The 15,945-nt window shown below is 43.6% G+C and overlaps 1 protein-coding gene across 1 annotated transcript in view; it reads left to right on the top strand.

Moving 5' to 3' along the window:
* SPMIP7 (sperm microtubule inner protein 7) overlaps nt 1-15,945 on the top strand; it is a 36,712-nt gene that overhangs the window by 1,381 nt on the left and 19,386 nt on the right. The window contains exons 2-6 of the mRNA XM_063116274.1: nt 41-138; nt 2,964-3,037; nt 5,386-5,524; nt 9,646-9,713; nt 15,450-15,491. Coding sequence (XP_062972344.1) covers nt 41-138; nt 2,964-3,037; nt 5,386-5,524; nt 9,646-9,713; nt 15,450-15,491 — 421 coding nt within the window. The remainder of the gene's footprint in view (nt 1-40; nt 139-2,963; nt 3,038-5,385; nt 5,525-9,645; nt 9,714-15,449; nt 15,492-15,945) is intronic.

Below are 15,945 nucleotides of genomic sequence, written 5' to 3'. Positions count from 1 at the left end.
GTGCTGCAGTAGGCTACATAGCCCCATTTTTTTCTTTCAGGATGGACAAGCCCAGTAAAAGTTATACCTGCTCCCCCTCAAACCAAAGAATGTTTCTCACCTCATGCATTTGCATTTCATGTGGACCCAAACGTTAAGGTAATTTTGTTTACTGCTACAGATTCTGCTAATTGCATAAACCTGGAACGTATCTTCAAATCAATGTCATTGCCGATCTATAGGCTCCACAGCGACAATGATATCTGTGAGATGATAATCTAAATTTAATGCTGAAAAGTGTGGCATGTTTTTGGGTAACAGCTGCTAGGGTTTGTAATCCCTCCATGTGCTTGTGTGATGGCTCTCCTTAGGGACAGTTTAAGAGTAGAAGGAACAGAGGCCCTTCCGCAAAATAAAAGGGGCCTTTGAAGCACGTTTGTTTAATTTCATGACGTCAGGGAAATAAGGAGAAATTGATGATTTTAGCCTCCTAAGTGCGTCTTAATTGCAACATAATAAAAGTGACCTATATAGACGTATGTGTCTTTTTGTCTTTATACTTGCACATTTAGAATACTTAAAATGCAAGCCATTTCAGTTGGTAGGGATGCAGGGAGGGATGTCCCCACTGTTTCAGTGCCTGGAGAATTTTTAATCCATTCAACACATTGTTTCTGTATTTTGTATACACTAAAACAGTTCACCAAACTCTAAATGCCTTTGGATGAATGATCACATTATACTCTACACATTTACAAATGTGCTCACATCTGTACTACAAAGTGTGAAATAGCCCCGGATTTACTTACCCTTTGCAAGACTATGGCCTTAGCTAGACCTAAGGTTTATCCCGGGATCGTCCCAGGGTCATCCCTGTTCATGTAAATGACACACAGGATATCCCGGGAGCAGGCAGGGACGACCCCAGGATAAACCTTAGGTCTAGCTAAGGCCCAAGAAATTCTTTGTGCACATAACAGAATTGCCATCTTTTTTCTGCCTACTCCTGTTTCTTTGACAGCAACCTGACAGACAGATATTGTCTAGGAGACTCACACTTTTCCTGCTATGGAGATGAGCTCTGAGAAAGCAGTGCTCAAATTATTGGGGTGAGGGGATTGGCCTACTTAACTTTTTTTATGGCCTCCTTGGCAATTATTTTTTAGAAGGCTAAAGAAGTGCCATGGTTTGGCTAAAATTGGAAGGCGTCACCAAGGCCTGCTCTACCTTTCCCTCATAATTTGAGCGCTGGTACTAAGCTTTTTTGTTAAGATCTCTGTGCTGTGCTGCTTTAAGGCACAGAAGCAGAGCCAGAAAAGGTAGCAATAAGAACGTAAGAAGAGCCATGCAATACCAAACCAGCATTCTGTCCCCAAAGTGGCCAACCAGCTGCCTGTGGAAAGCCCACAAGTAACACCTGAGTGCAATAACACCCTCCTGCCCATGTTCCACAGCAACTGGTTCCAGGTTCAAAGTTATTGTACTAGCCAAAGGCCATGACAAATACACCAAAAGAAAATATTTATACATATATACAGTAATATATATTGTCTCTGGAGAGGCCACCAGTGAGGGAGGAAGCAGCAGCCAGGCACCTCTCCACTGTGCCTGGGTCCAGCTCCAGCTGAGAGCCCCCTCCCTCCTGCTGTCACCTGTAACTGCTGAACTTTCCAACTAAGATTGTAGTGCCTGAATTTGCTTTCCTTTTCCCCCTCCTCCTCCTCCCTCCCAATCCCCTTTCCTTTTGTGTCATGTCTTTTAGATTGTAAGCCTGTGGGCAGGGACTGTCAAGAAATACTTTTGTAAGCCGCCATGAGAGCCTTTTTTTGCTGAATGGCAGCATAAAAATCCTTAAATAAATAAATAAATAAATAATATAAATATTTCGAACAGTAAAAAATTATACAGATAACTTATGATTTGCCTTAACTAAAACTCAGCTTTCACTCAGCAGTCTGAAGCTCCATGGCAGTTTATGGCAATTTTGTCTAGTTCTCTCTTCCTGATCTTTTTTGCCGCCAAAGCAAACAAAGCTACTTTATATGTCACATAACTGTTGGTATCACTCAGAAGAAAAAGAACCATTTCTGCAAGGGCATTCCTATAGCCATGTGTTAACAAGGGGTTCAGAAATCTCTCTCTTGGGTCCCTATACAGAGGGCATATTAACACGTAGTGAACAATGTCTTCCACTTGGCGTTGGCCACAGATGCTTAGTCTGAATTCAAACGGCACCTTGTGATAGCGTCCATCCAGAACTGCAGTTGGCATAGCTTGGAATCTCAGTTTAATAAAAGCATTTCTTAGGGGAAATGGTCTCAGTTTGGACAAATAGCTGGCTCTGAAGTATTCCATTTTCAAGAGAGGGAACCACTGGGAGGATTTAGAGTTTCTAATTAGTTGCAGATCCCTCCTAAAATCTATCCAAAATAGCCAATCCCTTAGTTGCTTCTTATCCATATCAAGGACAGGTTTCAGCCCAGGAAAGTAATAGCTATGCAGGAGCTTTTGGAGTATTACCATCCAATAGTAATTTGTGTTCATTTCCAGATAACACATAGCAGGAAGACGTTAGTTTGGCAAGGTGGCAATTTATTTAAAATATTTTAATTAAGCACACTCCATGCAGATTCTGTATGCAAAAAACCTGCAGGGGTTCTGGATGGGAGAGAGTAGAGTTTTTGGAGAAAACCGTTCTGCACAGTTTCCAGGGCATTAATAATGGAGTTGTCAAGCCCCCAAATTTCAGACCCATAAAGCATTTGCGTTATTGCTTCGATGTTGAAGACTTTTAGGGCACCCCAGCAACTGGTATTCAGAGGCGTACTGCCTTCAATACCCCAGGCAATATATGGCCATCATTATTAGTAGCCATTTTGATCTTATATGTGTGTGATAGACAAACTGCAGAGTTTGGAAAATAATGTGCTAATCCCTATATTCTCTTGTATGCTGTTAATCTTTTCTTGTGTCTTCTTATGAAGTCAAGTGATCCTTCTTTTGAAGCCTGCAGAGATGCAAGAGCCCAGAAGTATATGTACACCTCAACAACCCAAAGGTGAGCAGAAAGACTTTTTTTGTACTCGGTTTCCATGTCCTGCTGCCCTTCTTGATGATGTAAAACCAATGGGAGATGGTAGTGTACATTAGGGGTGAGGACTCTTTTTGGCAGGCCAGATGACAACAGGGAGGACAAGTCCCTGCCCCTGAAGCCCTTCCCCTGACAGCAAATAGTCCCACCCATTTCACTTTTCTCTGGGCATGTCTACACCAGGGGAGGGAAGGGGGAGGATCTCACGATATACTAGCCGTGAGATCCTCCCCCTGATTTCACACGCAGCGGCGGCATCCAGGGGGGAAGCAAGATGTCTCGCCTGCCTTTTTAAAAAGAAGACAGGAGCTGGAGTGCACCTGCGCTCAGGTGAAAAAGTTAGTGGGTTTTTTTGTTTGTTTTTTAAACCGACCCCGCTCCCCGCAACCCCTGATGGCCGTGGACTCTCCTGAGCCCAGCTCCTTCCCTCTTATGACCCCCGCTACTCGTGGAGAAGAGGGAAGAAGCCAGGATGGGTGGCCACACCATCCGCGGTCCTCGGGATCATCCCGGGACCGAGGGAAAATCCACGACAAAAGTATATGGCATGGCAATATCCCAGGGAAATGGAGGGATCATCCCTCCCTGCTCCCGGGATCCCCTGTGCATCATGTGGACACAGAGAGATGATCCCGGGGATATCACCTGGTGTAGACATGCCCTCTGTGAGAAAAGTTTTCCCCAAGAACAGGACTCTGCCAGCGCTTGGAGGAGTAGCATCTGTGCCACAGCTCAAGGGAGATCAGAGATAAGCAAGAGACAGGAAATTTTACCCCACAGCAGCAGATGCCATAGGTTTGGTGGGCTGTCAGACATGGTTTGGCAGGCCACATACAGCTGACGGGCTGCACTTTTTGCACCCCTGCACTGAAGTTAAAAAAAAAGACTTTAAGATCAGCTACATGCTACCCATTTTACGTGTCGTTTAGCACCCAGTTCCCATCACACTGTAGCATGGCAAAGAAACAAAATCCAAGATAGGGATATACAGATAGGAGGGGGGTTGATTTTAAATTATTGGGCCAACAGTGAGAGGGAACAGATTTCACCAAGAGCCCTGAGAGAGTCCATTTTCATTCTCCCTTCTAAGTGAATGGATCCTATTTCCCAGGGGAAAGTGACACGCGTGGGGATACCGTTTTGCTGAGGGCACAGCTTTTTCCTCTACACCTGAAAAATGTGTCTTGGCTTGTACTGACAAGGATCTGATAGACTCTTCTTGCACACGCACACACACATCATTATAATGCTAGCCATCATAATGCTGAAACTATTTTGGGGTCTGAGAGCCAGCAGCTTTTAATCTATTTTTTTTTTTTTAAAAGGGGGGGGAGAAATAGAAGCCTCACCGCCATGGTATGTTGTCATTGTCCCCCGAAATGGCATGAACCATTTCACCTATCCACCCCGATACATAGTTTCCATTTTTGTGTTCACCTGAAATGCTCTCCCCAAAATCTGTCAAATCCCCAAAATGGATCTAAGAATCCAAGGCCTAGTGGTTGGGTGTGCCATGACCTATGCAGGAATAACATCCTTGCTGGTATGTGTGGTCCATCTTTGTGTGGGATATTGGTGTGTAAGGATTTCCACATCCATAGTTGCCAAGATGGTATTAGATCTTGTTTGATGAATGGGCATTCATAAAAGAACCCAGGAACTCCCATGCTCTTTCACTTCTCATACATTATGAAGTATCCATACTGGAGATTTTTGACTTCTTGTGCTTTTCAGTATGTCCAGGTATTATATTGTCCTAAAAGAAGCTGTTCCATCTAAAAGCTCCATCTGATGAGCGTTTTATTGCATGCTCGTTACTGGGCACTCACGGAGTTTGCTCAGGTCCCTCACATGGCATCGTCTGCCTGCCCCTTCTGGCCTTCCTTGCACAACAACAACAAAACTCATTAAGTTTGATGTTTTTTTAAACAGAATTACTGCTCTCTCCTGCTGTGTGCAGGAGAAGCAGCGCCATTAGAACACTGGACTCAATGGGCTTTATGCTCATTGGGTACTTCCTCTTTTGAAAAGAGGAAGTAACTGAGAACCGAGAACATGGGTGGAGAAGCGAAGGTAGGGAGCATGTTAACCCCAGGTGTGATGGAGCTTTTAGTCTACTTTCCTCTAAATAAAGGAACCAGGCCCTCTCCTATTTTTTTCTTATAAGAGTCAGTTGTCTCTTAAAACAACTTTGATATAGCATTACCACGTCTGCCCATCTCTACAGCAACTACAAGCTAATTTATTTGACTGCTTTGTACACCAGCTACAATAACCACTTTCAAATCTCTTTTCCTTTTTAATGAATGCTTTAGAGGATATGAAGACGTTCCCTGGGATAGAATGTTGCCACCCAAACCCAAGGCTCCAGATTCAACACTAGAACGGATGCCTGATTGCGTCTCCCAGTGTTTTACAATGAAACGATATGATCCAATACCTCATATAGGCCAAGTCAGTGAACTTTATTACAGTGTGTTTATGGTGTGGGGGGAGGTAGTAAAAAAAAAACCCACAGTGGTAGAGCACACACCAGCCTCCCCCAACCTGGTGCCCTCCAGCTGTGTTGAACTACAACTCCCAGTATTCCCCAGCCAGCTATGGGTGCCTGGCTGGGGAATGCAAGGGGTCTTTGGTGGAGGGAGGTGAACTTTCCCTCCTCCAGTCAATTTTTGGCAGGGGGTCTTTTTTAATCCCATGTAAATTAATGGAGAAATTGGATGTGTGGGGAGAAAGAAAGAGATAAAGAGGAGCTATAGAGTGTGAGGGGGGATGTGGGGGAAGAGGGACCAGAAAGAAAGGAAGGAAGGCAACCCAGAGTGACAGAAGGAAGGAAAGAAGAATGAGAGAGAGAGAGAGAGAGAGAGAGAGAGAGAGAGAAGCAAAGAGAGGACTGTGACGTCTTGCCCCCGTGTTGTCTCAACTTCACCTGAGACACCCGACAGGACTGTCCACACCACTAGCACCCAGGACCACTTCAATCCCCCCTGTGCTAATGACGTGTTTGAAGGTTTAGGTCTACTGCTGCTGCTCCTGTCTCGCCTCTTCTTCAGGCCCCACAGCCCAGCAACCTAGCCCTCAGATTCCCATTCCACTGCCACCATTTGTTGTTTTCTCCTCAAACACCTCCATGGACCACACCATTTGTTTGTAAATATAATTGTAATTTATTAACCCAAGCAAATGCGTCTATAAGCTTAATGGTTTGCTCAGTTGAAATGCATATGGTTACAAGGTTCAAAGCGTATTGGTTTCTGTCACTTCTTTCTTATAAGGTTCCACTAGAGAATACTACAATCATCCACTTCTCTCATATAATCATTCACTTTTCTCTACCCCGCCTACCTTCACTTCACAGAATTCTCACCCACTCAAACTCTCCTATTCTACTGACTCATCTCACACTGACACTTCCACAGACTCATCTGCCCCCGCCTCTCACTCACTTAACTATATATAGATACAATTCTCTAGCTCCTCCCATTCTTACTCAGCCAATCTGCACTCCCCCCTCAAACATCCAATCAACATGCAGGCATTCAACACACACCCCTTACAAACCCAACCTGTGGATACAAATCGTAACTACATTGAGGCTTACTTACTACCTAGAACTTTATACATAATATAAACCATTAACCTTACAGATACTTACATTTACAGCATATAAGGCAGCTGAACATCACAAGGACGGACACACACACAGATGGATGGATGGATGGATGGATGGATGGATGGAAGGAAGTCTGAAGAGAGAAAGCGACGCCAGAGAGAGAAAAAGAGAGAAAAGACCCATAGTGATAAAAGACAGAGTGGGTAGCACACATACGTAGGGTGCACATCCAGGCTCAGAGAGAGAGAGAGAGAATTTATTTTTTAATTTATTTATTTATTACATTTTTATACCGCCCAATAGCCGAAGCTCTCTGGGCGGTTCACAAAAATTAAAACCACAATAAAACAACCAACAGGTTAAAAGCACAATTACAAAATACAGTATAAAAGCATAACCAGGATAAAACCACACAGCAAAATTGATATAAGATTAAAATACAGAGTTAAAACAGTAAGATTTAAATTTAAGTTAAAATAAGTGTTAAAATATTGAGAGACTAAAAAGGTCTTCAGCTGCGACGAAAGCAGTACAGTGTAGGCGCCAGGCGGACCTCTCTGGAGAGCTCATTCCACAACCAGGGTGCCACAGCGGAGAAAGCCCTCCTTCTAGTAGTCACCTGCCTCACTTCCTTTGGCCGGGGCTCACAGAGAAGGGCTCCTATAGATGATCTTAAGGTCTGGGCAGGTACATATGGGAGGAGGCGTTCCTTCAAATAACCTGGCCCCAAACCGTTTAGGGCTTTAATGTCAATACCAGCACTTTGAATCGGGCCCGGACCTGGACTGGCAGCCAATGAAGCTGGAAAAGGACTGGCGTAATGTGATCTCGCCGGCAAGTCCCCGTTAGTAAACGGGCTGCCCTCTTTTGTACCAGCTGAAGCTTCCGGACCGTTTTCAAAGGCGGCCCCACGTATAACGCATTGCAGTAATCCAAGCGAGAGGTTATCAGAGCATGGATAATTGTAGCTAGGCTATCTCTGTCCAGATAAGGGCGTAGTTGGTATATCAACCTAAGCTGATAAAAGGTGCTCTTTGCCACTGAGTTCACCTGTGCCTCAAGTGACAGTTCTAGATCCAAGAGCACCCCCAAACTATGGACCTGATCCTTTAGGGAGAGTGCAACCCCGTCCAGGACAGGGCAAACATCACCTCGCCGGACAGATGAACCACCCACTAACAGTACCTCCGTCTTGTCTGGATTGAGTCTCAGTTTGTTAGCCCTCATCCAGTCCATTACCATGCCCAGGCACTAGTTCAGAACAGTCACTGCCTCACCTGGGTTTGATGAAAAGGAAAGGTAGAGCTGGGTATCATCCGCATATTGATGACACCTCAGTCCACATCTCTGGATAACCTCCCCCAGCGGCTTCATGTATATGTTAAACAGCATAGGGGATAAGATAGAGCCCTGTGGAACCCCATGGCTTAGGAGCCACGGCACAGAGCAATAATCCCCCAGCACCACCTTCTGGAATTGGCCATCCAAGTAGGAGCGGAACCACTGCAACGCAGTACCTCCAACTCCCAGCTCAGACAACCTATCCAGAAGGATACCATGGTCGATGGTATCGAAGGCCGCTGAGAGGTCCAGGAGAACCAACAGGGGCACTCCTAACATTTTTTGATTGACCCCTCCACCTCCCTGCAACAGTTATTTTGTGGTGGTATCCAGCACACTTTTTCAAAATGCCAAATGTACCCAGAGGCCCCAAAAGGCTGGAAAGCCCTGGAATAGACAATGAACCAATAGACTAACTCAGTAGCAGGTAAAGTTTAGATGTCACACAGAACAGCCGTAGTTCCAAACCCTTATTGGGGAATTGTTCTGATTTTCCCCTGCTGCTTGATGACTCAATTTTAATGCTCTAGTCATTCTTAGGCCTTAGCTAGACCTAAGGTTTATTCCAGGATCATCCCGGGGTCATCCCTGTTCATGTAAATGACACACAGGATATCCCAGGAGCAAACAGGGACGACCCCGGGACGATCCCAGGATAAACCTAAGGTCTAGCTAAGGCTTTAGTGTAGACACGCTGAAGTCAATGGAGCTTAAATTTGTCATGACTAGCACAGCACACCCCATTTATTTCAATAGTTCTACTCTAAGAACGCAACACTTTGTTTTTATTTTATCTGTAAGTATATTGCTGTATATTGCCTTTGGAGTCCATTTTTTTAGAGCTGAAAGGTGGGATGTGAATTATTTTATAATTAATTCCTGTATACATATATACATATGTTTCAAAACAACCAATCATCAATCATGCAACATGCAAAATGAATGAGCCATATGTTCCAGCCACTTATTATCCAAGCAGGAACTCTTAGGGGAGAAAAGGTTGCCAGATTCTACATAGAGCTCTGCATCTTTGCTTTGAATAGCTGTATACGAATTAAAGCTTCATGCAGGACTTGGGTGAGAGAGCCTGTACACATCAAAAAAGCATTTCCATAGCTACTGAAGAGATCTTGTCCCATGGTAGATGTGGCTACTTCAGTTGCAGAACAAGACTCAACAATTCTTGCCCTCAGTCTTTTCATCCATCTTCTTCCCAGCATGGTCCGTATCTTCACCAAGGACCTTCAATGGCATGGATAATGTTAGGACAGGTGTCATCTACTCCTAAGTCACTTCTTACAGGGTTTTAGAGAAATGTATGACCTGCCATTCCTTTCAGGACTCCATAACAGGTTCCGATCTTAGATTTCTGCACCATTGAATGAGCCCATTGTGACCTTTTGGTTTTTCCAATTCAGAAAGGTTTGCATAAATGGTGACTCATTGCATCTTCTCCTGTTTTTTAGCCCTACCTGGCGCTGCAATAAATGAGCTACAGTTTACAAAGCATTTTTCTGTCCTGAAAAGTACTATGGAAGTGGTGATTATTAGAATTGTTGTTGTTATGATTATTAATCTCACACAAAGCTGATGATCACAAAGACCATTCTAATCGTTTTAGGTTGTTGGAGGCCTTTGGGACAGATTTCAAAAAAGATCCTTCACATCACCACACAGGCCAATTAATTTGTGAGTTCCTTTTATTTCTTTAATTTGAGAACATATGTAGATTAAAAAAAATATCTCTGCTTTCTTTCTACGGTTCACATAATGAGACTTCTAAAATGCCATATGGCAAAATTTTTGCAATAAGGGTATGGTTTAATTTTGCACCCTTGACTCTGTTTTGAAGCTCCTCCTCTTCCTAAATTGGTAGGGACACAAGCAAATCAGTATAGTGGTCATCACAGCTCAGTACTGTCACATTTATTTTGATCGGTTTCAGCCTGTCTCTTCCGCTAGCAGTGCACAGCAGGTAAGTTTGGCAGGTAGAAAAAACAGGCGACCCACCGTGATTTTGAATCCATGCCCATCCTGACTGGTGAAAGCCGGTCATGAGAAGCTAGCTCATTTATTGGATGTTAATGCTTAATTCAGGAAAGGGAGGGTGCCGGATGATATCTAATTTGGGGTCATTCACCACCTTCCATTGGAGTAGTGAATTCCAGCTTCCACCTTGGCCGTAGCTAGACCTAAGGTTTATCCCTGGATTGTCCAAGGGTCAAATCTGTTCATCTAGGTGACACACAGGGGATCCAGTGCTCAGGCAGGGGCGAACCCTGGATGACCCCAGGATAAACCTTAGGTCTAGCTGTGGCCCTTGTTGCCAACCTTGTTTGGAAAAGCTGATTGAGTGGTCACCCTCCAGTTCTGGCTGTATTTGAAAACATCACATCCTTATGCTGAGTCATAAAGCAGCCTTCTGGAACCAATGTAGGGGGGCAACAGTAGAAGAACCAATACAGAAAAAAAGTGTAAAAGCTCCATCCAACGAGCGTTTTCCTGCACACTCGTTACTGGGCACTCATGAATTACTCACGTGACTTCGTCTGCCTCTCACCCATCTTCCACCCCTCCTGGCCATTATTGTGCTGCAAAAAAAACCTCATTAAGTCCGGTTGCTGCTCTCTCCTATCAGACTGAATGGGGCTAATTCCTATCAGTTTTCAGGGAGCGATGTGGGAGCAGCGACGGAAGAAGTGATGGGAGCCGCGCATTTGACTAGATGTGATGGAGCTTATTAACTCCATAGTGATGCCAAACAATATTTACTGAGAAATCTCAAATGCATTTCAGGCAAAAGCTCTTCTGCAATGGAACCACTGTCCAATTAAAAAGAACAAGTTCTATTCTCTTGAGCATGTGGAATCTAGTCAGCATACTCTTACGAGAGAACAAACCTTGATATTATTTGAATAATCAGTCCCCTGAAGAAAAGATTTCGCTTGAGATGAGTTTGGACTTTTCCATAATTATTGTTCTATGTCTTTGGGGCTTTCTCCTCTTCCTGTTTGTGTCCTACCTTTCTGGAAGCCCTGTCAGTGTGGCTTTCTGCCTGATCATGGCTTGGCTTTTTGGCTTTGATCAGCAAACGTCATCTGGAGAAGGATGGAAATGGAAGAAAGGAAATGCATGGACACTGGGATTTGACTGGGTGTCGGTAATGGTGGTCATGGGGGAGAGAAAATTATAAGAGACTAATAGCTGCCACATTTCCATTTGTCACCCTGTACCTTGCTGCAAAATACCTCACCTTTCAACAACCAGTTCTATACATTGGGGACCTATAAAATGGCTCTGGAATCACCATGGCCCAAAGGCCGAAATGTAATATTGATTCAAACATACAGCCACCCATATGGATAGCTGCTTCTAATTGCTGTCTGGCTGTTGCTGCATATGGTAAACCATGTGAAATGGCTCTCAACGGTGATTGCAAGCAGTGTTCTAGTGGAGCCAGAGCTCTTAAGGATGCAGCACTGGCTCTTTGAATAGCAGGGACCCTGACATCATCTGCTACCACCTGGGCGCTGTCTTCATGGTGCGGGTTGGTGCTGCTTTGCCACTAAACCCTACACTATTGCTGGTGCATGGTGGCGACAAGTTGTCCTCATGATGGGAGGCAGCATGGGCTTCCCGGTGGCCAGTAGGTTCACTGGGCCTACCCCTTCCCCTCCCACGGCTTCCGGTGCCCAATAGGAGGTTGCCTTCCACCCAGGAACAGACTGGCGGACGAGCCGGGCTAACCTCACTCTGATGGAAAAGTCAGGGTAAATCCCCAACATTTCATCTTCGCCTCTTTGCCCCAGGGTTCCTTCGAATCTGCAGCTGCATCATATAACCGACGCAGCACAGATTTGGAGCTACCCCAGGGCATAGACAGCATCAAGACAGACCCCCAACCTTCAGAATTGCTTCTTCTCTCTGAGCTTAGTTGTTATCCTCTTAGTTGCTGGGGGCAAGGGGGAGATTAATTTTCCCAGCAACAATATATTCTTCTCTGTTGTGATGCAAATTATTTGGGGCTAGCTTAGTCTTCAATGGGCAAGTCAAACCCATTCCCTTAACTTAATAGTTTGTGACCATGAGGTTAAAATTGCTACATCTGCATGAAAAGTCACTTTGCTTACACAAGACCTGCTGCATAAAGCTCAGTTGTGGTCTGATTTGGACGTTCATCAGAACTTATCTGGACCATTTAATGTGCCTGCTACAACCATTCCTGAATCAATCTGATGTGGAGACAGTCATGCATGCTTTAGGGAGTGATTTTCACAATTTGGGAGTGACACAGGAGAAGTCCCTCTCACACGTGCCCATCAAGTGTGCCTTGGAAAGTGGAGGTATCCTCAAAAGGGCCGATCTTAGTAACTGGATAGGCCACCATCTTGACTCCAGCCAACAAAAACAAGGCTGACAACTATTACCCAGAGGACCTTTTCTTCTGCCGCTCCCAGTTTGTGGAATGGCTTGCTGGGAGAGATTCGTCAACTTAACAGTCTTCCAGAATTTAAGAAAGCCATAAAGACTGATCTCTTCCGGCAGGCCTACCCAGTTGAATTTTAAGATGCCTTTTTTAATGGTGTGCTGCTTTTAATGATGCACCGGTTTTAAACGTTTGAATTAGTTGTATGTATTTTATGGTGTTTTTATTTGTGTTGTACCCTGCCTCGATCCAGAGGGAGAGGCGGGTATCAAATAAATATATTTATTATTATTATTATTGATGGCAGTGCAAGGCACCTGGCCCCCACACTTGCATTCCTTCCTGGCATCTGCCTGGGAAGGATCTCAAGTGCGAACTTTCCTCACAGCGCTGAGGGGAGAAGGATCAAGGGGGCAGGAATGAGACAGCCAGGAGGACAAGGAGAGGGATGCTGGGCGCCTGAACCACCTCTCCTCCCTCTGGCTGACTGTTCCTTCCCCCACCCCCTTTTTTTATCTGTAGCTGCGCAAATAATAATAATAATAATAATAATAATAATAATAATAATAATAATAATAATAGAGGGGCTGGCCTCTGGCTGACCGTTCATCTTCTCTCCCCTCCTTTTTTTTTTTTTTTTTTTTGAAGAAGTGCAGGGCCCGTTCCTCTTCTCCCCCAATCTTCCCTTGTTTTTTTATTATTATTATTTTCCACGGGGCACAGGTTTCTCCTGAGCTCCACCCCTTCCCTGTCCAGCCCATGGCGACCAATCAGGGGGTGCCATAGGCTGTGACAAGCTTCCGCTGCCAAAAAAAAGTCAGAGGAAGTGCCCAACTTCTTTTCAGCGGAGTTTCTGGGGGTTGCCCTGGGTTGTTTCACAATGGTGGTTGTGTTATATAGATGACGTGCTGCTGCTGTGAAGCCATCCCAGGGCAATTCCTTCGTGTAGACATGCCCTAGGTTCATAGTGAGGCAGGTGGTCCCACAGATAGCCAGGCCTTAAGCTAATTCCCTCCCTCCTTGACTCCTTTTCCTTGTGTGTCATGTCTTTATTAGATTGTAAGCCTGAGGGCAGGGACTGTCTTTTTTCCTAAGTGTAAGCCGCTCTGAGAGCCTTTTTTGGCTGAGGAGCGGGGTATAAGTATGATAAATAAATAAATAAATAAAAAAATATGGTTTTAAAGGTTAAAAACAACACCTTGAATTGGGCCCCAAAAGTAATTGGCCACCAGTGCAGATCTTTCAATATTGGGGTAATATAATCTTGATACAGTGCACTGGTTAGTTAGCAGCCTAAGTATTTTGCTCCAACTGAATGGTCGCCTCAGAGCAATAAGTTGTCTTCACTTTCTCTACTTGTGGAAAAGATGTCGAGATAAATCTCTTTAACTTGGCCTTTTAAATTGTTCCATTAATAGTATTTATTTATTTATTTATTTATTTATTTATTTATTTATTGCATTTTTATACTGCCCAATAGCCGAAGCTCTCTGGGCGGTTTACAAAATTAAGACAATTCAAAGTATAAAACAACAGTATAAAACCATAATATAAAATACAGTATAAAAGCACAACCAAGATAAAAACAGCAGCAATGCAAAAATACAAATTTAAAATACAAATTTAAAACAGCGAAGTTAAAATTAATTTATAGACTGTTAAAATACTGGGAGAATAAAACAGTGTTGCTGTTTTTGTTTTTAATAATGGCTTACTGTTTAATGTTTTTCTATTTATTTATTTATTTATTTATTTATTACATTTCTATACCGCCCAATAGCCGGAGCTCTCTGGGCAGTTCACAAAAATGTATGATGTTGTTTTTACGGTCTTATTATTTTAATAGTTGTACACCATCTTGGTGACTCTGGCAAGAAAGATAGTATACATTGCTAAAACTATATATGTGTAAACTAGGGATTCCACACATGTGAATAATGTGCCTCTGAGGCCATAGCTAGACCTCAGGTTTATCCCTGGATCGTCCAGGGGTCAAACCTGTTCATCTAGGTGACACACAGGGGATCCAGTGCTCAGGCAGGGGCGAACCCTGGATGATCCCAGGATAAACCTGAGGTCTAGCTGTGGCCTGAGTCCTTGCTTCTGATATAACATGCAAAGGGGGCATTCAAGAATCTCATCAACATGGGTTTTACTGGGTAAGGGCCAAGAAGGTTTATTTTTTTTAATGGAATACTAAAAGCACGAATCAACCGAATTCTGGTGAATGACTCACTTGCTTCTATTACACCTCACCACAATCACCTTGTAGGCTTTTCTTTATAACAATAAAGGCTAGAAGCCTGGTTTTGTGAAACAGGTTAAGGCTGAGATTCTCTGGATACCAAATTCTGTATCAAAAACCAAATTCTCTGTTTACACAGGAAATGTATGGATACATAGAATATAGTTGGGAATGGATAAACACTGCATGCATCTTGCATTTCCAATATCCTCTGACTGTCGCAGAATATTGACTAGGACATTCAGAATCAGTATAATTCCTTTAAAAGCAAAAACATGCAAACTGCCTCTATTGGATCTGCTGCCTTCATGCCCTGTTTGTCGGCTTCCCAGAATCATCCATCGAACCCCTGTTGAGAACAATTTACTGGAATAGATGAATCTTTAGGTCTGACTTAGCAGAGATCTTGTGGTTTTGTGACATCTTATAATCTGCTACATCTATTCTGCATTGTTTACTTACATCTCCCTCTTTGAAGTATTTGAGGTTCTACATATGCAGGTCTTGCTATATCCCCTTCTTTGTGGATTAAGGGCTAGACTTTGACAGGGCTTTGGCACTTTCTGCCTGATATAGATACTAGGTGCAGGGGCCCAGTTCTGGACTGAGACCACAACAGAGGGCAAAGAGTTAAAGAACGCTGCCATTCGTCAGGGTCACAGTCTGAATTTGGGGGTGGGTATGGCTGCTATTTACTCAAAATGGTATATTCTTTGAAAAGTGTTTAATTTAATGTGTCTTTCAACATTAACAGTGTTAGTCCGTGTTCTCGAACTCAGCAACTCCCTTTATACACGTAAGTATAAGTTTTTACATTATTATATATCTCTTATCTTAATTAGGGCATTTCATCTGATCAAAAAGCTCCAAAGGTACTTCACCCTGCTTGCATCCACAAGCTGTTGTCCCTTGGTGTGTATATGTAGGCAATAATTTGGTGATTTAATTTTAATAAATGTGAGTATCAGTTTCTCGAAGACATCAGTGGGTGAGGACCATGGCTCTGCTGTTCCGCTTGTGGGCTTCCCATTGGCATTGTGGGATTCCCATTGCTGGACACTGTGCAAAACAAGGTACTGGACTAGTCTGATCCAGCAGGGCTCTTCCATTCTTCTTAACACAGAGAGTAGAATTCTTGTCCAGTAGACAAGACAAAGGAGCACAAATTCTGACAACACTAAATTTGACCAAAAATAACCAAACGAAATAAGAATGTGAACAGCATATTTCTAAAAATATTAATTTTTATT

The sequence above is a fragment of the Elgaria multicarinata genome, chromosome 1, assembly GCF_023053635.1.
Source record: "Elgaria multicarinata webbii isolate HBS135686 ecotype San Diego chromosome 1, rElgMul1.1.pri, whole genome shotgun sequence".
NCBI classification, from domain to species: Eukaryota; Metazoa; Chordata; class Lepidosauria; order Squamata; family Anguidae; genus Elgaria; species Elgaria multicarinata.
This window is presented reverse-complemented; position numbering and strand designations above follow the sequence as displayed.